Here is a 27,308-nt window from a genome sequence, read left to right as displayed (position 1 = left end):
ACTTGCTGTGAGCCTGAAACAGAATAAGACTCTTAAGGGTGGGAAGCATCAACCTGGCTGTTTGATTTGGGAAGTGAGATGGGAAAGGCAGGCATGAAAGGAAGGAGAGATGCTCACAGGGCGTCCAGGGCAGAGGGTCTAGGGAGATGAGAAAATGGGGAGGGCAGGTGGGGCCTGAGGAGAGTCAGCCATTCAGCAGATTTTTGCTTACTGCTTGCTCTTTGGGGCCCTGAGCTAGATCCAGGGGTACAGAATGATTGAGACACAGCCCGGGCTTCTCTGAGCCTGGAGAGGCCCAGGCAGCAGTGTAAAGCCATGAAGGATGGGGAGCACCAAAGATGTGTGCGGAGGACTGCCCAGGTGCAGGGAGCAGTCAGGTAAGGATTGCAGAGTGGGTCCGACTCAGACCAAGGCCGATGCTGGTGGGAATTCTTGTGGGGGCCCCAAGAAGAGAGGGAACTCCACAGTTCTGAGCCTGTGGATCCAGCGCCCAAGGCATGGCTTTGCTTGGGAAAGACGATGAGAGCCATCCCAGGAGGCCCGTGGTGGAACCTCAGGGGCCTCTGTGCTAGCTGGCCGGGGCTCCCTCCCTCACACCCCTTCCTGTCCGCAGGCTGGCTGCGCACCTGCGAAGGACGCGGGCAGCTGTGGTGCTGCAGAAGCAGTTCCGCATGCGGAGGGCCCGTCTGGCCTACCAGAGGGTGCGCAGGGCTGCCGTCGTCATTCAGGCCTTCGCGAGGGCCATGTCCGTGCGCAGAATCTACCGCCAGGTAAGTGGCTGCCCTGAGGGACTTGTCGGCTCAGGAGTCTCAACTCCAGCAGCGGCAAGTAAATTGTCGCCTACGTGAACATTTGTTAGCTACTCACGACTTTTTTCCAAATCACCTTTCTGCTCTTACCAGATCCTCCCCAAAGTCTCACAAAGAAGGGTGTGTTTTGTTGTTCCCCTTTGACACCTCAGCTACCCATGGAAGCTCAGTCACATGCCTGAGGGCACCTGTGAGCCAGCAGTAGGGCTTGGTGGTCACCTCGGGCTGAGGTGCTACTAGGCTCCTGCAGGTCTTGCCTTCCTAGATTAGGAGCCTGAACCCTGGGGAGGTGAGGCCAGGGGAGGGCCATTGCCTCCTCCCTGCAGGGCTGAAATCCTTGGTTAGGTAGCTCTCAGTCAGCACATGCTCCTTCAGCTAGGAAACCGTGCAGCTGAAGCACTATGCTAATGTGAAAGAGGAGTTGGAAGGAGGTACCTGAGATGTGTGCAGAGGTGTGGTTTCTCTAAACGATAAACCTAAAACTGAATCAGTGACGGAACAAGCACGGTCAGGCATGATCATGTGATGGTTGGCTAATAGTCCCAGGCCAACGGGAAACGGTTCCATGAACTTGAATGATTGGTGTTACGTGATGCCACTGATAGGGGCAGGTGACATTTTGGAGGCAACCAGCAGAGGGCAGCATGTGCAAAGAGCAAATATTGGGTGTCTTACAGCTGTGGCGTTGGGCATGTTACTCTCAACGTGTTGGCTTATGTACTCATTCCACATTTATTTTAGAGTATTTTAGGGTATTGATGCTTTCTTTTTCTGAGTGGCTTGTAACTTAATAGAAAAACTAAGGGAATTATAGGCCACTAATCCATTGAGAGCACTCATTGGACTGTCAGTTCATCTTCCAGCTCCTGTGCACCAGGATGGGATCTGCATCTGTCAAATGGGGAGAGATCAATAAGGCTAATCATTAAGCCCCCACAACTGTGAGGTGTTTAGACCGTGGTTCCCTAGCCAGGGAGACAAAAAGCACAATAAAGCTAAAACAAGAGTCTGACAGCTGATTCCCTGCGGGTACATGGGCTGCAGAACCTTGCTAAACCTCATTCATAAAGCAGTCATCACTACCTTCGACATCAGGGGCCTGTCCCCTCGGCCTCATCTTGCCTCCAGGTGGTTCAATGAGCTTCCCTTGCTCCCGTCCTGGGGTGCAAACCCACAGCATGTGTGTGTTCCTGCCAACCCCCTCCAGGTCCTCATGGAGCACAAGGCTACCATCATCCAGAAGCACGCCCGGGGATGGATGGCACGCAGGCATTTCCAGCAACTGAGGGCTGCAGCCATTGTCATCCAGTGTGCCTTCCGGAGGTTCAAGGCCAAGCAGGAACTGAAGGCCCTCAAGATTGAGGCCCGCTCAGCAGAGCACCTGAAACGCCTCAACGTGGGCATGGAGAACAAGGTGGTCCAGCTGCAGCGGAAGATTGATGACCAGGTCAGTGTGAGGAGCTCCCTACCCAGGTGCTAGGACTGGTGGGACACCAAGGGCATATTTGAGAGAGACCCATGGCTTCCTCAGAAACAGACCTGAAGGAGCACTGAGGTATGTCCCCACCCAGTTACACGGCAGGCAGAGCAACAGCCTCCCAAAGATGCACACGCCCGAATCCCTGGGATCTGTGAATGTTACCTCATGGGCAGAAGGGGCTTCTGGCATGTGCATGACTTCAGGATCTTGAGAGATGGAAATGATCAGGTGGCCTGCTGGGAACACAAGGGTCCTCACAGAGGGAGGCTGGATGGTGAGATCCAGGGGAGGAAGTGTGTGGTGGAGCAACGGAGGACCCTGAGCAAGGAAGGCAGGAGCCTCTAGAAACTGCAAAGGCCACAAGCCAGATTCTCCCCTGGAGTCCTCCCAGCTCAGGAAATGGTCACTGCTATCAGGAGGCTTCAGTGTCATCCTCTGTTTAAGGGAAGCTTAAGCCACTTTCCCACATCTACCAGACAGTTATTAGTAAGCCTGTGGGGCAGGTTGCTGGGTGTGGTACTAAGAGGAATTCAAGGCAAACACAGGACACATCTCTTGTGGGGGCAGACACACCTGGGTGGAATCCAGGTTGGAACGCTGAGGCTTGCACGTGTGTGTGCACACCCCTACATCCACTCTTGGGTGGCCCAAGTGGCTGATCCTCCTTCCTCTCAGGCACCTGATTGTGTCAGGTGGACGGGAGACTGCTTTGCACAGGTGGAATGCTGCATTAGGGAAGGAATCTCCTCGTGTTGGGGCCAACAGCTTGGATCCCCATTGTGACGTCCTGGGCACCACCGTGTGCCAAGCCGTGCCTTTGCTCCATGTTCCCTCACTGGATCCTCACTTCACTTGAGGTCATTTCATAGGTGAGGAAATTGTGGACCAGGCCACAGAACTGGGAGGTATTAGAGCCTGGATGCCACTCACAGCCATAATGAGGGTGGTGCTAGTTTTTTTTTTTTTTTACCCCAGACATTGCCATCGGTTCTTGCCTGCGATAGTCATTGCTGAGCGTGGGAAAGAGGCTCACCGTCACCTGGGTCCTGCAGGGTGTCAAGGTGACCACAGGCCCAGGCTCCTGTAGCACTCTGGAGGGTTTCAGGTGCTGCTGAGAGGGAGAGAGAGGACAATGTGGTAGGGCATCAAGGAAGAGAAACTGAGTTGGAGCCACCAGGTGTGGCCTTGGAGGTAACTTGGTTTTATTGTTCCTGTCCTACATTGGACATTTCTAAAAGTACTTGTGACTCCAATAAGACAGGAATATAAGAAAGCCATTTTATTCCTAAACCAGCTGCCCCAAAGCAGCACCCACATGGCAGTGGTGTGTCCCAGGTTTGAGAAGAGATGTCGCCCCAGGGCTGTGCCTGCTGTGAGTTCTCGAGGGTGCCTATTCCACTTGGCTACTTAGTAAGGAATCAAGGCAGAAGGCGTAAGTACAGGATGGGCCATGCTTGGTCCCTGACCCTGGTCAGCTTTTAGCCCTGGACCAGGTCATGCCTGATCAGAGGAGAAGGTCTGGTCTCTGGCACTGGCCACGTGGAAAACACAAGTGCAAAGAGCACCAGGTGGCTGTTTATGTTTGATAACGAAAGGGTTGTTTACAACTGGCCAGAGAAGGCATGGCATAGTCTGTTTCCAGCTGACTTCCAGGCAAAGCACAGACAGAGGGACATGGAGGCTTTGATGCTGCCTCTGCCAGGAACCCTGTGTGCCTGCTGGCCACTCTGACCCTCAGGTTCCAGATAGGGCTCTATTGCTGACCTTGCTGATTGATGAAGTCAACTCCAAAGGATAAAAATAAATCTAAATTTTATAATCCATGTGCTTGAACATCAAAGAGAAGAAAATTTTAAAAGGGCTTTTTTCTTTTTTAAATAGCTTTTTGGCTTAAGTTTTTCTGCTGGCAAACATCTGTGAGTAGTGGCAGGTGTTAGCCACCCTGGGCAGGGTGCTCCGCGTGCTGCAGGTGATCAGAAGGGGTGATGAGATCTTGCTTTCTCATGTCTCTCCCTATGTAGCCTGTGTGCCAGGCATTCTCACATACTAACTGAATCCTTGCCACAATTCTAGAAGAGTGATGTTGATATACCCATTTCAAAGATGAGAACATTGAGGCACAGGGAAGATAAGTAACCAGCCCAAGATCACACAGCTAGTAACTAGCCTGGGTGGGATTGACACTGGGAGGCTGCTTGCAGGGTACACTCAGCCACCTCTGACCAAATGGTTAGACCTCTCCCATTGTGAGACTCTTAGGAGATGAGAATGCCACAGTCCAAAGGAGACCTAACCTTGGTTTGGGTTCATGCTCATATGATAACATTGTCCTTAAAACTGGCAGGAATTTGCAGGGTGGGGGCATGACCCAGTCCAAGGTGCCTGCCCCCCACTGTGAGAGGGGACAGCAGCATCCTCATCACTGCCAGCTCTAGAGTTGCTGGTTTTATTAGCGGATAGGGCCGACCTTTTGGGAATTAGTGAGTTGTTTTTCTTCCTGTAATTATTGGAAACAATTCAGGCAGTTACTCTCTTGACACACAGGCAAGGTTTTTAAGCCAGAAGGAGAGGACATGCACGTGTCAGGGAGGACAGAGGCATAGGTGTCCCAAGGTCCTTGTCAGAGTAGTATGGGAAGAGGACAAAGGCCCAGCTCAACAGGGGCAGTCCCACAACAGGGACCCCAACCCCTGCCAAGAATCCACAAGGGAGGAACTGGAAAGAGAGAACCAGGCCAAGGCAGCATCCCAAATGCGTGTCCTAAGACTGCGACCCACCTGGAGAGGGAGATGGATATAACACCAAGTTCCCAAACAAGAAACAGAGGGTCTCTTGAGGGACTCTGAAAGATGGTTTAGGGGGTCAGAGCTGTCCATGGTTCTGAGACACTTTCCTGTGGTCTTCATAGATAGCCTTCAGCAATAAATAGTGACATTCCCTGGGACCGTTTCTTAGCGTCCCTGGTGACACTATTCAGCCAAAATGATGGAGACTATGAACTCTGTTCTCTGACAGCCTGAATTTACACCGGCACACATGCAGAGGAACTTGATCAGTTAAACTTAGGATTTTTTTTAATGAGAGTCAAGTTTCTTATACCCTTATGAATATAAGGTGATACTTAAATGCATTTTACATGAAAAAATGCAAATCTACAGATTGTCAGTAGCCTTTGAACCAACCTGAGTCAGTGTACTTAATAGGCACTGAGTTACTACATTAGTTAATATTGTGTGGTTCTTAAGAGGATCAATATACCCTTGGAAAAATATGTCATAAATTACAGCTTTATGGCTTTTCTGTGCCTGTTTTCTCAACTGTGAAGTAGGGAGGTGATATTAGTAATCCATACCAAGTAGGACTTTGTGAAGCTTGAACGAGTTGTACATTTGAGCACAGTACAGTGCCGAGCCTGAAGTAAGCGTCCACCAGTGGTAGCTGTTGTATGTGGGACATGCTGCTTTCCACTGTGCAGACTGTCCTGCAGTAATTTTCCCGCCTCCCCACCACCAACCTGAGTCAATGAGCATTAATTGGGAACTACTCTGTATAATTCTGTAGGTCGTACGCTGAACAAGCATGCCTGGTGTCAAGTGGGGCTGACATTCAGTTGCCGGCTGTTTACCTGACCATGAGCTGCCTGTAACTGTGCCATCTGGAGGAAATTGGCCTCCTGTGTTCCAGGCTGTGCATCCCTGGGGCTACACCCACCCACAGGGGAAGCCGTTCCATCCCCTTGGAGGTGGTGCTTTCTTCAGTTACACAGTCTGCTCAGGCAGGAGAGATCTGCCATCACTGGTTGGAGGCACAAGCAGATGACTTGCCCTTCACACTGGGGAGACGTTTCAAGATCTTGCCTGATTTTGCCTGTTGTGCTTCAGGGGTGGAAGCAGAGCGAGCATCCTCTTGGGATGTCTCAGGAGTCCGAGGAGGACTGGGGTCTGCCCCCTGATGTGAGCACAGGCCTTCCCGGGTGCAGGACAGGGCTGGGTCTCCATGTGACACTGACGAGAGCAGCTCTGGCCAACTTAGCCTGCCATCTCAAGGAGGGCTTTGGGGGGCCCATGAGTGGGGGGCATTCCCCATGCCACATTCTGTGCTGGGCTGGGTGCACAACCACGACCCCTGCAGGCTTGAGGATGAACAGGAAGCCAAGCCCTCCTGGGGCTCCCTTCAGAAACCAGACATCCATAACACAAGGCACACAGCCTGGAGACCCTCGGGGACTGTGTTCAGATGCAGTGAGTGAGATGAGCTTCCCGGGCTCTGCTGTGGGGACTCCCCCACGCTCACCAGGGAGCCTTCCAAGCGACTCTCGAGGGGCTCCCTGTAGAACCCGTCCATTGATGATGCTGGCGTGTGTCGATGTTAGCCCGGCGCCGGGGTACGCACTTTATCCCTGTCTTAGCGACAGCCCTCCACAGTGGGTTCGCATCCATTTACATGTGAAGAAGCTGGGGCGCACACGCACCGTGGAGCAAGGACTGCTGGGCTCTAGATGCGGTCTGTCCAGCCTCGGCTTGTTACCACCCGACATCTCTGGGCCTGGTGTCGAGCAGTGTTGGGATTGGGAGACCTGGGCCTCCCAGAGGCTGTCCGTGTGGCATCCGGGTGCCGAGGTCCACGGCAATAGAGAACGTGCCTGTGCCCCCCTGCCACCTCCACATACACGCCTCTGTCCATGCCCAGCCAGCTTCACCAAGGGATCCTAACCCAGTCCTCCCCACCACCCTTGGTGATCTGACCCGGGCCATGCCACCTGGAGGAGATAGTGGGGCGAGCCTCATTTCCAGCCCAGAGCAGAGAGGTCAGGCGGGGCTAGTCCAGCATGCCTTCCCTCCTGTGCAGAGACTCTCAGCCTTCATTGAACCCCCAGGAGGGCAGTGTAGACAGGGACAGTCTTCCTAAATAGACACCACCTTGCCCCTCAGTATGAGGCTGACAGGCCAGTCATAGGGAGCAGGCTACACCAGGGCATTCCCAGAGTGGGGGAACCCCATCCTGCTGCATCCACAGGGGGTGCTGCTGCTTGTGCCCTCTGACACCCCAGCCCTGCAGTGCCATGGTGTGTGTGGTGGTGTACAGGTTCCAATGGCCTGCCTTCTGCTTCTCCTCACTGCTTTTTGTGAGGTTTAATTTCTGATGTAAATTAATCATTGATTCCCAGCATCCTTGCCTATTGATATTTTAGCCAGTGTCTCTGTTCTGTTTGATGCTCCTGCAGAGCACAGCAATGAAGAATGATCAATGACTATTTGCTGCTGCCTGCTTAGAGAGCCCACCTTCCTCACTGTTGCTCTTTCATATTATGTTTGACTGATACTCTGTATTCTGAGAGCCCCGGTTCTGCTCCTCGTTTACACTCAGATTTGACCCTAGCCTAGGTTCTCAGGGTCCCAGGCACACAGGGAAATATGAGTGGGTTGGTGATTGGGTACCCAGGATCGCATCAGGTGCAAGCTCTTCCAGGCATCAGTCTCCCGACTCAGGTAAGCTAGCCTGACAGGTGGCAAGAGGGATCTCAAGGCCCTGTGTAGGGCCCCTTAGAAGAGGGGATGCTGAGGGGGGCCTTTGTCTCAGAGCTGGTGATTAGGTTGCAGCTCTTGGTGCCAGGAAGTCCAAGGGCAGGAGGACCTAGTGTGAAAGGGCAGGGAAACCTCGAAGCCAAGACTGCAGGTCCAAAAAGCAAGCTTCATTGTTCTCGCATTTTCCAAATCGGGTGGAGGATCTGTGCACCCAAAGGAGAGATCAAACTGCCGTCAGCCAGCTCCCAGCTCTGTGAGTGCTCATGAAAGCTCCTTGGTCTATTTAATCCTGGTGCTGCTATTTTGTGCTTCCCTCTGTTTCTCCTGGGCTCACAGTAGAGTTTTGTTAGGGAGGTGGCAGGTGAGCACTCAAGCATGTAATGAGCGTGAAGTTAATTCCACCTCGGAAGTCCTTTTTCATTGCCTTCATTCTGCCTTTCCTGGCCCAGTAACACTCTCTCCTCCTTGTCCCCTCTCCCCTTTTGCTGATATTCTCCACAGAACAAAGAGTTCAAGACCCTGTCGGAGCAACTGTCTGCAGTCACCTCCACACACACCATGGAGGTGGAGAAGCTAAAGAGGGAGCTGGCACGTTACCAGCAGAACCAGGGGGCTGATGCCAGCCTGCAGCTGCAGGAGGAGGTGCAGAGCCTGCGCACAGAGCTGCAGAGAGCCCACTCGGAGCGCAGGGTCCTGGAGGATGCCCACAGCAGGGAGAAGGACGAGCTGAGAAAGGTATGCCTGAGCCAGAGGGCAGGGCTGGCCAGTGCAGCCCCCCTCAGAGACTGTTTCTTCAAGTCAGGAAGTTGCCCTGGCTTTACTGGGGCTCCTATCTGCAGACCAGCCATCTTTTTGTGCTTAGACGGAAAGTAGACAGCTTTCTGGGTACGCCACACAGTCTGTGCCCATTCACTGAACAAGTGTGGATTGAATTACTGCCATTGGCTGGACACTTGAAGAGGGTACACAGCCTCTGCCTTTGTGCATCTTTCTTACAGCCTAGACTCACTCTCTGGATCTGCTCCGAGGCCTGAGTACTGTTGGCAAGAGAGTTGTTACACAGGTCATGATTGCTCTAGGGCTTAGTGCAGCTTCCAGATGTCATTCCCCATCAGTAATAAGTCACTGTGCTTTAAGGACTTTGCCCAAGTTTGTGTAGCCAGGTCCAGCCTTACCTGCTGTTTGGTATGCTTCTTCAGCTTACCCACAAAGTAGACTTCCTAGAACCCCTCTACATCCCCAAATATGAGAAGACAAATAATCCCTTCTTTAGTCCCAAGGTACCTGTTCCATCCAGGAAAGTCCTGTAGTGCCACTGGAGAGCACTTTGTGGGCTCAGGACATAGCTGCTATCTATCTCTGTAGGGACTCACAGGCCACGTGGAAGTAGCGCATAACCCACATGCCTAGCACTCATCACTGCAGAGTCACATTAGGTTGGGACTCTAAGGAGTGGGAGATTCGGTGTTCCTACATAAGACTTCAAAACTAGGACAGACTGAATGCTGTCACAAAGAGGCCCTGGAGTAGGCCTCAGAATACTGACCCTCATCCCAGCTTCCTCATGGTCAAACACAGGCAGGAAAACTCACTGTCCTTGGTTACCTTGTGTGTATGAAAGTTCATCCAGATAATCTTTAGGGTTCCCTCTGGACTTGTACTGGCCAACACCATGAGGTTGTGTTTGGCTTCTGGAAGGAATAGAGAACCTCAACCTTGTTTTGAAGTCCTTTGTCCTACTACTCCCTCTCTGGCCACAGCCCTCACAGCTGAGCTCTACAGATTCCCCCTTGAGACAAAACCTGCAGAGCCAACTCCTGCTGGATTTGCCTACACCATTTTCCCACCCCAGCCATGACTCCTGCACCATCAGCCTCTGCCTTCCCCCAGATCCCAGGGATTTTCCAGGGTCGAAGCAGGATCCAGGTGGGGATTAGGCCCAGAAGAACATCAGACATTGAACTTTGCAGTGCATGCAGCTTGCCCTCCTAGTGGGTTGCTTTGAAGCACCATAAAATCCTCTGCCCAGCTAAACCACCTGCCAGCTTCTGCACCACAAGGTCTGAAATGGGCTTTCTTCTTTGGGGCGAAGGATGCGGTAGCAGGCTACAAGCCAGTAACCTACGAATCATGGAATTCTGCACTTGTGCTCTGCTGATGGTTGGAGCAGATGGGTGGATGGTGGCCCTTCTGCGTGAATAAAAAACAGGAAGGTGGAATCCAACAGCAAAAAGAAGAGGTCAAGATTAGAACTGGGAACTTGAGATTTGTGACCCTGGGAGGAAAGACGGCTCCCTCCATGTGCATCTTGGTCAGATTAGACAGCTGGGAGGTCTGTTCCCGGGTAGGTCCAAAACACCAAGGTCTCTGTCTCTGCTTCCCCTATTCCCACTTGACCCTTCACCCTCCATTCCCTCTTTCCTGCTAAACATTGCAGTATAGGAACTCAAAGCACTTTTCAAACACCCAGGTCTCCATCCCAAGGAACATAATAGTGTATCATGAAAATCTTGCTTGGCAGAGCAAAATATAAAAAGATTGCTTCTGCTTTTCTTTAAAAAATGCTATTTCCTGGGACTGTGTTGGCCTAGGTCTTAAATAAAAGTAGAGCTTGGAACTGATAAGGAAAAAAAAAAAAAAAAAAAAAAAGCCAGAATTCTGTAAGAATAGGCAAAGAGCAGAGACCTGTTCTATGACTCCAAACAAAAATAAAACCTAAGTTACCAACACTCAAAGGACACTAGCGTGACCCATTATGTGGGATGTCCACTCTTCCTCTTTTTTGGTGGGTGGGGTACTGAGAATTGAACTTGGGCACTCAACCACTGAGCTGCATCCCCAGCCCTATTTTGTATTTTATTTAGAGGCAGGGTCTCACTGAGTTGCTTAGCACCTTGCTTTTGCAGAGGCTGACTTTAAACTCAGGATCCTCCTGCCTCAGCCTCCTGAGCCACTGGGATACAGGTGTGCACTACCACGCCCGGCTAGGGATATCCACTCTTTCCAGGGGAGTGAGTGTTGGGGGCAACAGAAGTAAGCATTCTTCCTTCAGGGTCTACTAGGAATTTTTATTCTGGGGGCTGGTGGAAGGTAGAGGGGCTGGTTTACTTTTGTTTTTTGTTTGTCTTTGTGCCTAGTTAGGGTTTAATTTTTGTTTTTTGGACAGCATGCCTTTATTTTTATGTAGTGATAAGAATCAAACCTAGTGCCTCACCTGTGCTAGGCAAGCTCTCTGCCACTGAGCTGTAGCCCTGGGTTTAATATTCTTTTAAAGGCACTGTGTTCAATCTTAACAAATGCTGAGTAATCAGACAGTTGGCTTCCTGCTGGATGTGTCCAGGGGTCTGCTCTGCACTGAGCAAGATTGATGAGACCAGCAAAGCACAGTGAGGGAGTCAATGACTGCTGGTAGATGTTTAATTAATGAGTTTGATGTTTCTGTTGGCAGAAGAAGCAATTGTTGTATTGGAACTGACATCCTGGAACACTTCAGCCCCACCCTAATGACTTTAACTGGGAAGACACACGGCTGCACTACCTTCGCCTGTGGGGACAGAGAATTTATATCTGTGTCCTCGCCCAGGGCACCCTCTTGTCATACTCCCGCCTCATTGTTTTCTACTTAAATGGATTCATTCCTTGGGCCCCTCCACAGAGTGGTCCATATCTAGGCCCTTAACTTCCTTCCTGTTCTTTTTTGAAGCCTCCACCATCCCTATGCTGCCTGCTTTTGTACAGCTGTGCTGTTGTGTATGTCTGAGCCATTTGGTGTCCCTGATGAAAAGGAGGTGGTTCCCAGGGCCGCCCTTGGCACAGAGGCAATAGCTCATTATCCAGAATGTACTCTGAAGCTTGTTTGGTCAAAGTGAGACTTGGCGGGCTGCAAGTTTGCAGTGGGTGAGCAGGAGTGACCAGCAGTCAGCTGCCTGACTCAGGGGTCATTGGCACTTGTAGATCCCAGGCCCTGAACATTCAGACCAGCGGGGTTGGGCTGTACATTGTATCAGGTCATTAATCACAGAGCCATCAAGCGTTCTTTGATTACCTTGGGTGGTTCCAGTATAAGACCCATGTTTGAGATTTTTCTTCAGATGGAAACAGAAGGATCTGGCCAGGGTGATCCTTTACACCCCAAAGGTACAGAGCAGGACATTGGTGGCAGCTGAGACTCAGTTGTGCGCTCAGTGGCACAGGGTTCATGGTTGATGAGGAGGCCGGGGGTTATTACAAAAGGCCTCTAAAGCATCTCTCTGGTCGCGTCTCACTGCAAAAACCTTTTAACAGGTTTACTGAGTGCCTGTATGTGTTATGTGCTGTTCTACACGCTGGGGCAAAATCAATCAAAAAAGGTCCTTCTCATTCTTGGGGAGCTTAAATATTTGGGGATAAGAGGAGATGGTGGAAATCGGAGTCAAACCCAGTTTATCCAACATGTGCTATAAAGAAAAATAGTGACCTGTGTGGGGAGGGATGTGATTCCTTTATAATGGCCAAAGACGTCCCCTCTGAAATGGCACCTGAGTGAAGATGGTGAGTTGTGAGGAACAGGTGACAAGTGTATTAGGTGCAGAACAGCAAGGAGGAGAGGTCACAGGTGTGGTGGGTCAGACCAGGAAGGGCAGTGTGAGCCCGTGAAACCTCCAGAGAGGTACAGCTGTCTTCGGCACTGGAGGTTCTATGACATCTCCTGGGTCACCGTGGAGATTTGTGTTTTAGTCCTTGTTTCAAAGTTGCCTCAATGTTCAAAGGATGTTGGGTTTCAATTCTTAGTTGGTCTTTTTAAATTAATGCTGTGCTTACTTGGAAGAAAAATTTACTCTTGGGGAATGAGCAAGTAACTCGTCAGGATTCCGTGGAATTAAAGACTTGTCTCTGCCAAGGGCTGTGCTTGTCCATCTCTTCTAAGGGTAGGTGCATCGTGTGGACAGGCAGGAAGTGGAATGCTCACAACAGGGGCTCCACTCCCTTTGCTGCACAGACAGGAAACAGGGTTCATTCTGTAACCTCGTGGGCCCAGGAAGGAGGAGGGCTTTTTCTAACAAAAAGGAGCCAGACTTCACTGAAACCAGTCTGTCTCTCTTTGGTCCATGTTCCTGAGTTGCTGCTCCTGCATGTGTTTTTGTTCACATTGTGTAAGCCCTTAGCTCCTGAGGGCTTCTTTTTCTGACAGTCTCATCTTTGTGATTTTTTTCCTTTTAGCTGCTTCTTTCTGTCTTCCTCCAAGCCTGGAGTTTCCTCCCCTGTCCTTAGGATTCAAAGTCCTACTTTCCTCCTTGGGATCCAATAGGTCCTCCCTGGATTCTCACCAGGTCCTTCTAGTGCTCACCTGTTCCCTCCTTCCTGTACCTCTTGGTGTGGAAACCAATCATGTGAGGCTGACTCCAGATCATTCATTGCAATTCTTTGCCTCTTGAACTGTCAGAAGACAGATTGGCATAGCGTTTCAGAACGTGGGGCTGCTCCAGACTGCTCAGGAAAAAGCCCATATATACTCCCTTCCTGGCTATGTGACCTTTGGTGAGTTCTCTAATTTACTGGGCCTTAGTTTTCTTAAAAGCAAATAATGGGACTGGGAGTGTAGCTCAATGGTCGAGCACTTGCCTAGCATGTGTGAGGCCCTGGGTTGAGTCCCCACACTGGGGGCAGGGGAGACCACAAAAACCCAAAAGTGTTTTTGAAATTAATGCCTAGGATATAGACGTAGAAGAGCTCAATAAATGTTGGCTTATTTTCTCAACCTGTTGCTTGAAGTCAGTCCATCCTTGTACCTGTGATTCTGAGCCAGAGTCTGAAACCAGCTGTGCCTCTCTGGCCATGGACTTGACTTCCCTAGAGCAACAAGAGCCCACCCTTGACTTCCTTCTGTGACTTGTGTAGGTGTCTAATAGCCGTGTATCCCAGGTCAGCTCACATTTTGTTCTATACTTTCTGCCCACTTCTCTCTTCCTGCTTCTATTCTAGGCTTGGTTCCATTTCCATTGACAAGGTAACTTAACATTCCATTCATTAGATATTGATGCTTGTTTACATTATGCTCAAAGAACGGGCAAGTAACTCTTCACAGGACTTTGTAGGATTAGAAGTGTGACTACCAAGAGCCAGGCCTGTAACTTTCTACTACCTGGGAAAAGATGAACCTTTCCTGATAGGCATTGTCCAACTAGTTTGTCAATGGTTTTCCACTAGAAACTTTGCTGTTGACTTTTTACAGCACAAATATTCAACTTGAAAAGGCAAAACAAAAGCCAGTAGCTACCTTTGTACCTGAAGATGCAGTAGCAGCACGCAGTTCCTCAGCAGATGGCTGGGTCATTTGATTCATTTAACTTGATAGGGACTCCATTAGTCTGTTACAGGACCCCATCCTCCCAGTGTTGGTTCTGATGAGCTGTTCCAAATAACCTTAAATAAGCAGGATTCCTAATAATACTGCTTGCCAGAGTAAAGACTACTCCTTTTCTCCCCTGCCATCCCAAAAAAAGAGTTACTGCAGAGTTTAATGAGTCCTGAAGCCTAGTAAAGGTGTCATCCATCATGCTCAGGGTTCTGTGTGGCTAAAGTTTCTCTCATTCCACCCTGCATCCCTGACAGACCCCAAAAAGAGAGCCCCTACTGCACCTGCCAACAAATTCTCCATATGCTGGCTGACTGGGAAGACAGCCTGGCCCAGATGGCTGGGGAAGCTTTCTCTGACCCGCCTGGGGTATGGACCTAAATGTGAATTGTCTCTGCATAAGGCTCATGAATGATCAGCAACATGGGCCAGTCTCCCGAATTCCTTTAGGCAAGCAAGAAAATCCCTTGGTGTTGCCAAACAATTTGACATGTACCTTAGACATATGCCTTAGAGTAACAAAATAATGTTCACCTAGAGGCCTGCATTCCTGAATCAAAACCTTAGAGGGAAGAAATGAGGCTCAAAAGCAATGGACAACACCATGGCCCTCACATCCTGTGTTCCTGGCTTCGATCACAGATCACATGTTGCCATGAAGTTCCATGGTATTTGGTAGCATCCATAGGAATGGAGATACCTGGTTCTACCTAGTGGAAATGACCTGTATTTGGTCTTTGCCAATGATATGCTCCATTGCAGAGGAACCTTGACTATGTATAGGATGCCCAGAGGAAGTGACCAACCACTTTGTGAGCAGTCAGGATATTTGGAAGTTGGTTAATGGAAAGCACAGTCTTGTTCCCTGGGAAGGTCTGCTTGCTTCACAGCAGCTGGGAAACCCCAGACCTTGGCTAATGCAGAGGGTTCAGCCTTGTTCCTCGTGGGGCAGGGCTGGGATCTGGCCTTCCTGCCATGGCACAGGACTGGTAGGATGGGCATTAATCTGCTACAGGTCTGTCTTTGTAGAGGCACATACTACGAGATTTATTCTGTAGGGTTTTCAGTTTGACTTTACTCACCTAGGAATGTGAAGGCTGTTTTAACTTTGCTAATTTAAAGGTGCTCATAAAGTCATTGGTGAACTGCCTGATTGATAGCAAATTAGATGAATTCGAAGAGCATTGTTTCCCCTCATTGTATATTTCCTAAATCATTTGATGAAACAAGTTATTGTAAATGTTTCAGCACAAACACACTTCAATAAGAAAAGGGAGGCCTTATCTTTGAGGAAAGTACAGGCTCTTAATTCCATCTGCAGGGCTCTCGTGCTCATTCAGCAAGCATTCAGTGCTGGCAATGGGCTGGGTTCCGAGGATCTGCAGCCTGGTAGTATGGGTGCTTGCAGGTCGGCTTCCTCCGTCCAGGCTGAGCAGGTGGGCCAGGAGTCGGTGCAGTCTGGTGGGGGCTCCAGAGGGATTCATGGATTCCATGAGAGCAGGCCACTGAGCATGGCAGCTCCCCCAATCCTCGAGATGGGAAGAGGCGTCCCAGAAGAGGATGCACGGAACTAACAAATGAGAAAAATTTAACCAATAAAGCATGAGTTCTCTCTGGAGCCTGCCAGACGGAACAGGGGAGATCCCAGGCAGGAGGAACATGTGGAGACACTGGGCTTGCTCAGGCGGGGATAGGAGTAGGAGTTTAGAATTTGTCCTTGGACAAAGGGAGAGAAGCATTTCACAATCTGATTCATGGTCCTTCTGTCCACCCAGCCATGACTTTCCCCACTTCCTGTGCCCCAACACAACCTCTGCAACAGGGAGTCCTGTCCATCCCCTCCAAGCCTTTGTCCTGGGGCATCCCACTTGAGCCTGACAAGCAGAGGGCCTCCTGCTGTGAAGCCTGCATGAGGTGCTCCTTGTCAGCTCTTTCCCTGGACTTGCTTTACAGGTATGATTTTCAGCCAGAGGTAGTTTTGCCCTCAGGACACAATGTCTGAACACTATCTGGCTGTCACAGATGGTGGGTGGTATTGTGATATCCAATGAGCAGAAGCCAGGGTTGCTGCCAAATGTCCAGTAATGCACAGGGCAGCCGCCTCCCCGACAAAATTAATAGTGTGAGGTAGAAACCCTGCTTTATGGAGATCTGCTGCAGCCCTCGTCAGTTGTATTACATTTATGCACCTGTCCAACCCGCAGCTGGGCACTGAGGGCCATAATTACGAATCTTACCTGGCATCTCTAGCCTCCATTGATGGTCCTGGCACAGGGAGGCAGGTCAGGAAATGCCCATGACTGAGTGGCAGCCTTGACCTGTATCATCCTTGGGCCAGAACTAGGCTGGTGAACTGAGTGACACAACTCCTCCACTTGCACATTCTCAGTCTCAGCCACTTCTATACCTGCCCTCCCACCAAGTCAGCTGAGAGACTGAAGTCTACAGGTACAAAACATGAGTCATGTCAATTATCACAGACAATAGATTATCAAAGAAAAGTGACACTGGCTGTTATTAGGTGCGTGTGTCCTTTCTCATTTGATCTCCTATAGGGAGAAAACGTCCCATTTGCCTGACTCCATGAAGGAGCTTCCCAGTTTATAGCTGACTCGAGAGGAAGAGGAGGACTGATGAATATGAGCAGTGACTTGTAACCTAGGGTAGTGTCAGGATTACCTGGATGACTTTGGATGTGCTCTGACATACCTGTAAGAGCCTCACTCCTGTGACTTGGGGCAGAACCTGCAGAGACACCCTTCTGAGACAGCAGAATCTAAGTTGAGAGAACAGCAGCATCTTACCTGGTCCTATAGATGAAAGGGACTTAAAGCTTAGAAGGTAGGTTTTGTGGGAGGGGGGTTGTTTCTTTTGTTTTAAATAATCATAGTGTTTTTTGTTTCTATTATGTGGTGCTGAGGATGGAACCCATTGCCTCACACATGTTGGGCAAGCACTCTACTGCTAAGCTACAACTGCAGCCCTGGAAGGTAGTTTTGAGCCACATTTTGAATGAGATTGAAAACTCTTAAGAAATTTGAAGATTTTGATACTGTTAACCAAGCGGTTGGAGCTCCTTTGCAAACCCTTGGTAGTGCTTTGTATCTTTCTCTGTATTGGGCTTTACAGAGCAAACCTACTAGAAGGCCACCTGCAGGCCCATCAGCTTCTCTGAAAAAGCTGTCTTCTGAGCTGGTGTGGCAGGCAGAGCCAGTGACCTTGCCCCTGGGCTCCAACCTTATTAACAGCTTCTGCCCCTTCCTGGGAAGGGCTGAGGATGCAGTAGTCTTTCTTGTCACTCACCTCTTGGTGCTTTGAGTTGATCTTTAAAGGCTGAAGAGGAAGGGAAGAGCTGAGAGGTGTTTCCCTGATGGAGTGGGTGGGTCATCAGGGGTCTGTGTGGTCATCTCTGCTCCAAGGCTACAGTCCCAGGAGATCACCAGCTCTCCCTCTGGGCACATTGCTAGTGATTAAGCATTGTTGTCCTGAGGATGTCATCTTTGGCGCTCTTTCTACATAGGTGAGGAAGACTTCTCTGGAAGGTGGCTGGAAATGATCTGTACCAGAGAGCTGACGCTCTGGCTGTGTCCCTCAGCAGAGCGTACTGTGTTTAATAGGTTGGTTTGTGAAATGGTTCTTTTGACAGCTTTAAGGTGTATAATTCATTGGTTTTAAATATATTCACAGTTTTTTAATGATAGCTGTAGTGATTTTTTTCAGTCATTTCTATAGTTATTTTAGAATATTTTCATCACCACAAAGAGGAACTCTGTAGCCACTAGCAAGCAACACCCCACCCCCATCCTAGGCAACCATTAATCTCCTTTGCGTGGATTTGCCTCTTCTGGACATTTCATATAAGCAGAATGATGCAGTATGTGGTCTTTTTGTGACTGGCATCTTTTACTTAGCATGGATCCAATACTTCATTCTTTTCTATTGCTAGGTAATTTCGTTGTATGGATAGACCATATTCATTAGTTGATGACCATTTGGGTTATTTCCACTCTATCATGAATAATGCTACTCTAAACATCTTCATGCAAGTTTCTGGAGTAAGTTTTCATTTCTCTTGGAGATATACTTAGGAGTGGAATATCTGGGTCATATGGTAACTGTTTAACCTTGAGTAAGTGCCAGACTATTTTTCCAAAACTGTTAAATTCCCACCAGCAGCATGAGGCTCTGGTTTCTTCACATCCTTGCCAATTCTTGTGACTGTGTGTCTTTATTATAGTCATCCTGGTATGTGAAGTGGCATCACCTCGTAGGTTTGGCGTGCATTTCCCTAATGACGTTGAGATCTTTTCAGGTGCATGTTAGCCGTTTGCAGATCTTTGGAAAAGTCTTGCCAATTTTCAGCTTTTTGGCTAAAATCAGATATAGAGAAGTGCCTGTTCCAGACCTTTGCCCGGTTTTTAAACTGGTTTCTTTTTATCGTGTTTTTCATATATTCATGGCATGAGTCTTACATTGGATATACGATTTGCAAATGTTCTCTCCCTTTCTGTGGATTACCTTTTCACTTTCTTGATGTTTTGGAGCATAAAAATTATAAATGTTGACATAGTCCAATTCTTTGTCTTTCATAATTTTGGTGTTGTCTAAGAAAACATTGCCTAATCCAAGAACACGGTGATTTGCCCCTATGTATTAGAGTTTGAGTTTTATCTCATGTTCGTCTTTGAGGCATTTTGAGGTAATTTCTGTATGTGGGGAGAGAGTGATCCAGTGTCATTTCCAAGTAGATATTCATTTTTCCTTGTTTCACTTAATAAACAGACTATTCATTCCCTAATTGAATTGTTTTGGCACCCTTCTCAAAAATCAATTGACTGTCAATGTCACCATGACAGTTCTGTTTCATTGATCTGCATGTCTTATGCCAGTACCACACTCCTGAGTACTGTATTTTGTAGTAAGTTTTAAAATTTAAAAGTGGGAGATTCCTCTAGCTTTGTCCTTCTTTTTCAAGATTAGTTTGGCTATTCTATAAATTTTCCATGTGAATTTTAGGATCAGCTTGTTAATTTCTACAAAGAAGCCAGCTGGGATCTTGATTATGTTGCATTTATAGATGAATTTGAGGAGTTACCATCTTAACAATGTCTTTTGATCCATTACCTCAAGATGTTTTTCAGTTTATTTAGATCTGTAATTTTTTGAACAGTATTTTGCGGTTTTCTTAACACTTGAACTTTTTCATAAATGCTTTTGATGCAATTGTAAATAAGATTATTTTCTAATTCATTTTTCAGATTGTTCATTGCAGATGTATGGAAATATAATTGAGTTGTGTATATTGATATTGTACCTTCAACTGGAACTCGCATATTAGTTCTAATAGTTCTTAACTGGATTTCTTAGGATTTTCTACATACAAGATAGTGACCTCTACGGACATAGTTCACTCATTCCTCTCCATTGTGGGTGCCTTTGTTTTTCTTGATTAATTGCCTTCGCTGGAATCTCCAGCACAACAATGAACAGAGGTAGCCAAAGTGGCCAGTGTCTTCTTCCTGATCTTAGGGAAAAAGTGTTCAGTCTTTGACCATCAGGTACAGTATTAGCCGTGGGTTCTTGATGTCTGTTATCAAGTTGCAGAAGTTCATTTCTGTTCCTGGTTTGTTTACTGAGTGTTTTTATTTTTTTATTTTATTTATTTTTTTATTGTAAACAAATGGGATACATGTTGTTTCTCTGTACACGGAGTAAAGGCATACCATTTGTGTAATCATAAATTTACATAGGGTAATGTTGTTTGATTCATTCTGTTATTGTTTCCCTTCCCCCCACCCCTCCCACCCCTTTTCCCTCTATACAGTCCTTCCTTCCTCCATTCTTGAAAAATATGGAACGCTTCCCGAATTTGCGTGTCATCCTTGCGCAGGGGCCATCCTAATCTACTCTGTATCGTTCCAATTTTAGTATATGTGCTGCTGAAGCAAGCATTGCTGCATGTTTTTATTATGAACATTTCCTAGCACAGTTGAGCATTTTGAGACTGTATTCCCAAGAGTATCTGGTTTATAGTTCTCCTGTGCTATCTTTGTCTACTTTCAGTATCAGATTAAAACTGGTCCCCTAGAATGAATTGCCTTTTCTGTTTTTGGAAAAATTTGTAAAGGCTAATACTAATTCTTAAATTTTTGGTAAATAATGGGATGTTTTTTAAAGGTATTTCCATTTAGTGCCTGGTAAAGATAATGTTATAAAACCATGCACATTGATCGATGAACTTTTTATATGCACTATCTGCTACTTGGAATTTCACACAGCATCTCATTTAATGTTGAGCCAGCCCTGTGGGGTAGATGTCAGTTTTACAGAGGGGGAAGCCAAGGTCTCTGGACCTCAGGATCTCTGAGGCTGTGAAGCCCATGGTCTTTGTCTGCAGTGCACTTACGATGTGACAAGAGTGTTGTGTGGTACTGTGTGATTGGTTGACCAGCCCTCAGGAAAGCACAAACTCAAGGCTGGATGACTGACTGAGGGACTCTAGACCTGTTCCTCATTTTCTCCCAACTGCCTCTTTGATGTCACAAAGGAGGGGGATGTGATTTTAGTGGTGAAAATTTCTCGATGGTCTCCTGCAGAATGACTCTCCAGCAGTTCAGAATGCAAACGTGGATCAAGTGCACTTTAGCTCCCATGTCATAAAAGGTGTCATACCTCTCCCCTCCTCCTTTACACAAAATAATGATTTCAAAGTCTGTGAGAGTACACGTCTGAATGACCTTAAAGTCCATATGCATATTTACTCCAATAATCATAAAAAGAAAAAAATGAATTTTTTGGAAACTAACACTGCTTTAATCCTCCTTTGTTTTGTCTTTAAATAGGCCAGGATTTTCCTTTAATTAGTATTTCTTCCCTTTTTCTAGTTTGCCTTTTTTTTTTTTTTTCCTCATGGTCTCTTTTGTGACATCAGAAACCAATTCAATTGGGATTAGATATTTGAATGTCAACAATAAATACACTTTCCTTTCCCAGAACCTGGATTGTGCTGGTCCAAACAGGGAGGAACAGGTGGAATGAAGACCAGAGATAATTTATCATGAACTTCTGACTTTTCTAAGAATGAGATTCAAGAACTCAAAATTTAGCAAGACAGGCAAACGTACAAGAACGTGAAAGCCTGTTGTCTTTGTGAGTTCCTCAATAAGGAAAGTGAACCTGGTATGGATATTTTGTGGGCACTGAATGACCATAAGCAGTTTGAGCTGATCTGTCTTGTTTCAATGGAATTTTTCTTTCAAAATCAGGGATTGATTTGCTTTTCTGAAGTAAAAGCTTTACATCTGACCTGTTGAAATTCAGACCCCAGAAGGGGAGCCTCTCCTTTGCCCAGCATATGGGGGACCATTTTTCCCTGTTCTTTCAGCGAGTTGCAGACCTGGAGCAAGAAAATGCTCTCCTGAAAGATGAGAAAGAACAGCTTAACAACCGAATCCTGTGCCAGTCTAAAGGTAAGGTCCAAAGCCCTCCAGTTTTGTTGGGGTTTTAACCTCTTCCTCACTGGTTTTCCCTGAAGAGACTTAGATGCTGCAGTGGGGGAAGAACTTGAGGGGGTGGAGGGATCTCTCAGCACCTGCTGCAACATTTGGTTTGGAGAGTTTGGTGAGTGAGGCACACATGCTAGGCGCGTGCCTGTGCTGTGTGCCCGCGTGGCCTTGGGTGCCTCCTGTGTTTCTTCCTATGCAAAGGGGACACAGCTTGCTCGGCAGGCTCACGGTGAAGTGCCGAGGCTGCAGCTCAGTGAGCACCCCTGCGCTGTTGATATTACCAGCTCCTGGACTGCCATCCACTAACTGTGGAGGGGAGAGGGGGCCTGTAGACCTCACTTCTGTCCCCAGCTTGGTGTGACCCTACCTCCCTCGACCCCCTTTGTTTCCTCACCTGCATCACCAGACAGTTGAACCACATAACCTCACAGTGCCATCCAGCATAAAATATTGTTAAGCTGTTTCTCAATATCCCTTTAAAAAGCTTCCCTGGCTGTGAGTATGAAGCTTGGCCAGGGGAGATGCCCATCCGTATTGCTTTGCCTTTCCTCCTTCCTCACCTCACCTTGGGCTTCATCTCCTCCAACCTCCTACACTCCAGAACCTACAAAATCCGGAATAGGGAAGCAGCTGGGGAAAGCCTTGGCTGAGCCAGGAATGCTGCCTGCAGTTGCTGGCATTCGTCGGTAAAGAGGCAGGTGGATTAACCAGGGGTCCTCCCGCTGCTGGGCTCCTCCCGCCCACCTCCAGGAGCAGAGCTGTTTCTTCTCCCTTCTCTGAAGACTGAGGCCAGAGTAATGAGCTTCCCCTGCTCTGCAGTAGGTGAGGAGCCCAGCAGGCCCGTCAGGTCCTCCGTGATGAGCTGCTCGTAGGCCACCTCTTAATAATAGAAAATACGCGACAGTGCCTGTGAGGGGTCTGCTCAGCTTGGCGTGCCTGCGTTTCAGATGAATTTGCCCAAAATTCCATGAAGGAGAACCTCCTGATGAAGAAAGAGCTGGAGGAGGAGCGTTCCCGGTACCAGAACCTGGTGAAGGAATATTCCCGGTTGGAGCAGAGATACGACAATCTTCGGGATGAGGTGACCATCCTAAAGGCAAGGAGGGCAGTTCTGCAGTGCTGGCCCCTCAGGAGTTAGACACTTATCCCCAAGTGGGTGTTATGGCTCTGTTTCCTGTCCTAGGAAGACTCCTGTGTTGACACAGTAATGGGCGGGGGCTTTAACTCAGATGCACTGGAGCATGTGGTATTGTGTGTAGCAGAGAGGCCCATGGGGCCTGCTCATGGCTCCTATCTCTCATGAAACCTAGGGTATGTGAAGCGTTTTCATGATATTTCTGGCTTCATTTTTCTTTACCCCATATAAACATTTTCTCAAGACATGCATTTCAAATAAGACTGAAAAAGTTAATTGCAAAGAAGCCAGGCAGAGAGGCTGAATAGGGGCTTACATAGGAATCTACAGTCTATCTCCAAGCTCACTTCTCACTATGAAAGCCAAAGCAGGTGCCAAAAAATAAACCCAAAGGTATTTTTAAATGAATGGTATAAATGGTAAATTCTCTGATACATTTGTTTTCATAAACAAGATTGGTGGAGTGCCAGAGAAGGGAGGGATTGTTTGGAGTGGCCCACCCCCAGCCCTTTTTATTTTGAGGCAGAGTCTCACTAAGTTGACCAGGCCAACCTTGAACTTGTGATCCTCCTACCTCAGTCTCCTTAGTGTTCTTTTTAAGAGGGAAGTGGCGTGAGTGTGGTACCCTTTACACACTTCAAGGACAAGGCTGGGAATGAAAAGTCATTTCCCAAGGAGTGTTCAGAGAAACCGGCCTCAGCATTGTGGGTTTGCCTGCCATTAAGAGACCAAGGAACACAGTCCTTCCCGCAGAGCCGAGCTATCTTCTGTCACATCGCCGGCTGGCTAGGTGGGTGACGAAGAACTGTAGGTGAAGTGTTTGGTGGGAACAGCCATCATTTCAAGAAAAGGTGATACCTATTCTTGTGGATAAATGAGGCAGGAGCCAAGCCAAGGCCTTGAGAAGTTCTGACTAATAAAGGAGTTTGTTATGACTTGTCATGTTTTTCTTCTTTAACAGCAAACCCCAGGTCACAGGCGGAACCCATCAAACCAAAGTAGCTTAGAATCAGACTCGAATTACCCCTCCATCTCCACATCTGAGATTGGAGACACCGAGGATGCCCTCCAACAGGTGGAGGTAGGTGAGAGGACTCTTGATGTCTGTCCTGCCCCAGAGCAAGTGTTGATTACCTGTGTGGCAGAGCATCTGTTGGTGGTGACCAGAGTGCACAGGGGCTAATCCTGGAGAGCAGGATCGCGGGGACTGCAGGGGACTTACAGATCACACTCTGGAGCTAGCACTTCCAGTGCTGAGTAGTAACTGTTCCTTAATTCACTACCCAGAAGGGAGGGAGGAACGTAGATCCTTGGTTCCTGTAACAAAACTGGGGCAGAGGAGTGAAATGACTCATGTAAGAAAGCTAAGTGATTAAAATAGGTACAATTTACTAACTCCCGCCCCCATTTAGTATTACAGAGCATGTGGTAATATCAGTAAGTATAGTACAAAATTCTCCCCTCCAACTTAGAAGCTGGGTAATTCCAGAACAGTGTTTGAAACAAAGGTGTGCGGGGTGACACTATCTTTGTGCTGATAGTAGCTTCTTGCCCTCTTGAAATGGTGTACCACACAATGTTGTATGTTTCATTTTGTCAAAGATGTATAGACAGTGATTAGTAAGAAGATCATATCTTATAAAGCAGGTGGAAGTAGACTCGGAAGAGAGATGGTTACCACCAAGTGTGTTTCCAGCATGTCTTTGGGTCAGGCACTGCGAATAGGTATAAAAAACAGTAGTGACAAGTCAGAGGGGGACCCTGTGCTCATGGAGCTTATCTGGTATGAAAGATAGATAATAAGCAGTTAACAGAAAAAAATGTGATATAATTTCAGCTGTTACAAAGAAAAGTGAAAGATGGTAGAAACAGAAAACAATAAAACTGAGGGTTGGGGGAGGGAGGAGATCCTCAGGAGGAAAACTTTCTGGCTGATGTACAGTTCTGCTGAGCTTGCTGCTTTCTGTATGCGCTTAGTAAGCCTTTAATAAGTGCTGGCTTAAGGCCTTTGACTTTGCTCTTGGGGTCTCCTAGGTCTAGGTCCCTGGGGGCTTCATTTGGACGGAGCCGCTGGTGTGCTCCCTGGTTTGTGTATGCCTGTTTCCACACTACCATCCCCAGGTCTGTGTTCGCCAAGGAAGCCAAGACCTACCCAGTGCCAGCTAAGCATGGAGCACTTGTTAAATGCTGGTGGAACCGGATTGTATTGTCATGCATGCACATATGTGTACTTAAAAACAGTCTGTAGTGTTCATACACATTACCCACTCACGTGTCTATACACACAAACCTACACTTTATAGAACCCAGGAGGGCAGATCCAAGCATGAATCTGACAGGAAAAAAATCTAGAAAATAGATGCTTTAAGATCTGCTGGATAAATGAGTTCCATGGCAGGTCTAGTATCCATTCCATTTCAAGATGAAATCCACGGGTAGCTGACAGCACATTTACAGTGATTAGTAAAGACATCGATTCTTCATCAGGAAGCATGAGTTTTACAGTTCACTTTTCTGGAAGTGAACTCTTTCAGCTTCCACAGAAAGTGGTGTGTCTCTATCCATTTATTCTTAAAATATGTGATTGGTAATTTTAAGTGGCCAACACAGGAGAAATGTTAATTCTGAGTCTCAGATGTTAACTAGACAGAAAAGGAGCTTGGAGCACCAACTGTAACATGAGCATTGCTAGTTGGTTGACGTCAACTTTGTATTTCAAGCACCATTGATATTTGGGAGGAGCAAGGAGACAGATGGCTGATGGTGCTGTGTGCTCCTGCAGGGGCTTGGGCCCTGAAAGCTCTTCCCTGCTCCCTTCTTCCTTTGTAGGACATTGGCGTGGAGAAGGCAGCCATGGACATGACAGTGTTCCTGAAGCTGCAGAAGAGAGTGCGGGAGCTTGAGCAGGAGAGGAAGAAGCTGCAGATGCAGCTGGAGAAGAGAGAGCAGGACAGCAAGAAAGTCCAGGTGTGTGGCAGGCCTAGAGCGACCCACCTCACACCTCCCAGGCTCAGGAGGCAGATGTGACCCTGTGGGATCATGCTGGGGCTGGATTTCAGAGTATATTCCCTCTGTGCTGCAGTCGAGCTGAGTCTCTCTGCCAGTGCCCATGCCACCCAGCTGGGCAGGAATGCACTCCCTTGTGCTGCCAGGGCAAAGGCTTTCCACTGGGAAGCTGCCTGGAATCTGGCATTGTCTGCCACTTGCAAAGAAGGGATGCCTCTTCCTGCCAGGAGGACTGGGTGTGCTGTGAAATTATAACTAGAAGTCAAATTCTATCTGAGAAAGCCAGGCACCTTTTCATACCTGGAATCCAGCTCAGGCTTGAGCTCGGCCCACTGAGTCTGGGCAGCCCAGAGGCACAGTCACTTACCATTCCTACCCAAGGCTGTACCTTTGCCACAATCCGATCATCATCAGCCTCTTCAGTCTTGAGAGGATATTTGAAATTTGGGGGTCAAGAAGTAATTCTACCTTGAGGACCTATTGGGTGCCTGGGCTACATGCAGAAGTGTGCCAGTGCCTGGCTTGTGTGGTGGGTGCCCACAGTGTGCATTAAGGAGGAGGTGAAAGGGTCAAGTCCTCGGTCATGGGGGAAATTCAAAATCTAGTTTGGGAGTAGCAGACATACACAGGTGAAAAGTGAGTAGTAATCTCAGTGCTCACACGAAGCAAAGTGAGAACAAGCAGTTGGTGCTGTGGCAACAGAGAGCTCGCTCAACAGAGCAGCGAGGAGGTAAGGGTTGTATGTCTTGCAGTTTTGCAGACCACTTCTTGTGAGATTAGAAGTCCAAATCATTAGCTGACCTCATGTTTTTCCCTGTCTTTTCAAATGTGGTGCTGACTTTAATCTGTATTGTTATCAAATTCTTGGGTGTTTTGTTTTTTTGAGCAGTAAGTGGAGAGATAAATCTCACTGATGGATTTAAATCTCTCAGAATGGGGAAAGGATTAGGTTTATAAATGGCTCATTCAATCATAAGGGAAGACACCTGGACAGGTAGGTGTAAATCAGATATTGTGCAGATGCCCCTGGACTTAGAATGGGTTACTGAGTTACTTCCCAATAAACTGATTGTAAGTTAAAAATGTCTTAAGTCGAAAATGCGTTGAATACAGCTAATCTTCCGAATACCCTAACTTAGCAACAAGGTACACTGTAGAGCCTTATTTCCCCCCAAGATCATGGGTCTGACTAGGAACTGCTGCATGCTGCCCAGCCCAGCATCGCCAGAGGATATCTGCTGATCACTTGCTTAGGAGGTGATACAGATTCAAAATTTGAAGTACACTTTCCACTGAACACATATTGCTTTCATACCATCATAAACTTGAAAGATATGTCAGCTGTCATAAGTCAGGGACCATCTGCATGTGAAAAGCTATGCAGATGATATTGGACAATACCTGACAAGTTTCTGGCCTCTTCAAGTGCAGCTAAAGGTTCATCCTTCAAGTTCCCCATTGCAGAAATGCTAAATAAGTTTAGCATCTTGGCTTCCAAATTTCTGTGTGTTTTG

At 47.8% G+C, this 27,308-nt stretch overlaps 1 protein-coding gene and 1 non-coding gene across 5 annotated transcripts in view; one reads left to right on the top strand and one right to left on the bottom strand.

The window, feature by feature from the left end:
* The window catches only part of Myo5b (myosin VB), a 323,115-nt gene that overhangs the window by 254,666 nt on the left and 41,141 nt on the right, over positions 1-27,308 (top strand). For 2 of the 4 annotated variants that reach the window (XM_047526328.1, XM_047526330.1), the window contains exons 20-26: positions 614-770; positions 2,017-2,256; positions 8,316-8,549; positions 21,533-21,617; positions 22,601-22,749; positions 23,750-23,869; positions 25,618-25,755. In XM_047526328.1, the coding sequence (XP_047382284.1) occupies positions 614-770; positions 2,017-2,256; positions 8,316-8,549; positions 21,533-21,617; positions 22,601-22,749; positions 23,750-23,869; positions 25,618-25,755 (1,123 nt within the window). The remainder of the gene's footprint in view (positions 1-613; positions 771-2,016; positions 2,257-8,315; positions 8,550-21,532; positions 21,618-22,600; positions 22,750-23,749; positions 23,870-25,617; positions 25,756-27,308) is intronic. The other 2 variants (XM_047526329.1, XM_047526332.1) reach the window with 1 other exon arrangement.
* LOC124965883 (U6 spliceosomal RNA) lies at positions 19,994-20,096 on the bottom strand. Its single transcript, XR_007105266.1, has one exon. It is a non-coding gene; the product is annotated as a U6 spliceosomal RNA (small nuclear RNA).

The sequence above is a fragment of the Sciurus carolinensis genome, chromosome 15 (genome assembly GCF_902686445.1).
Source record: "Sciurus carolinensis chromosome 15, mSciCar1.2, whole genome shotgun sequence".
NCBI classification, from domain to species: domain Eukaryota; kingdom Metazoa; phylum Chordata; class Mammalia; order Rodentia; family Sciuridae; genus Sciurus; species Sciurus carolinensis.
This window is presented reverse-complemented; position numbering and strand designations above follow the sequence as displayed.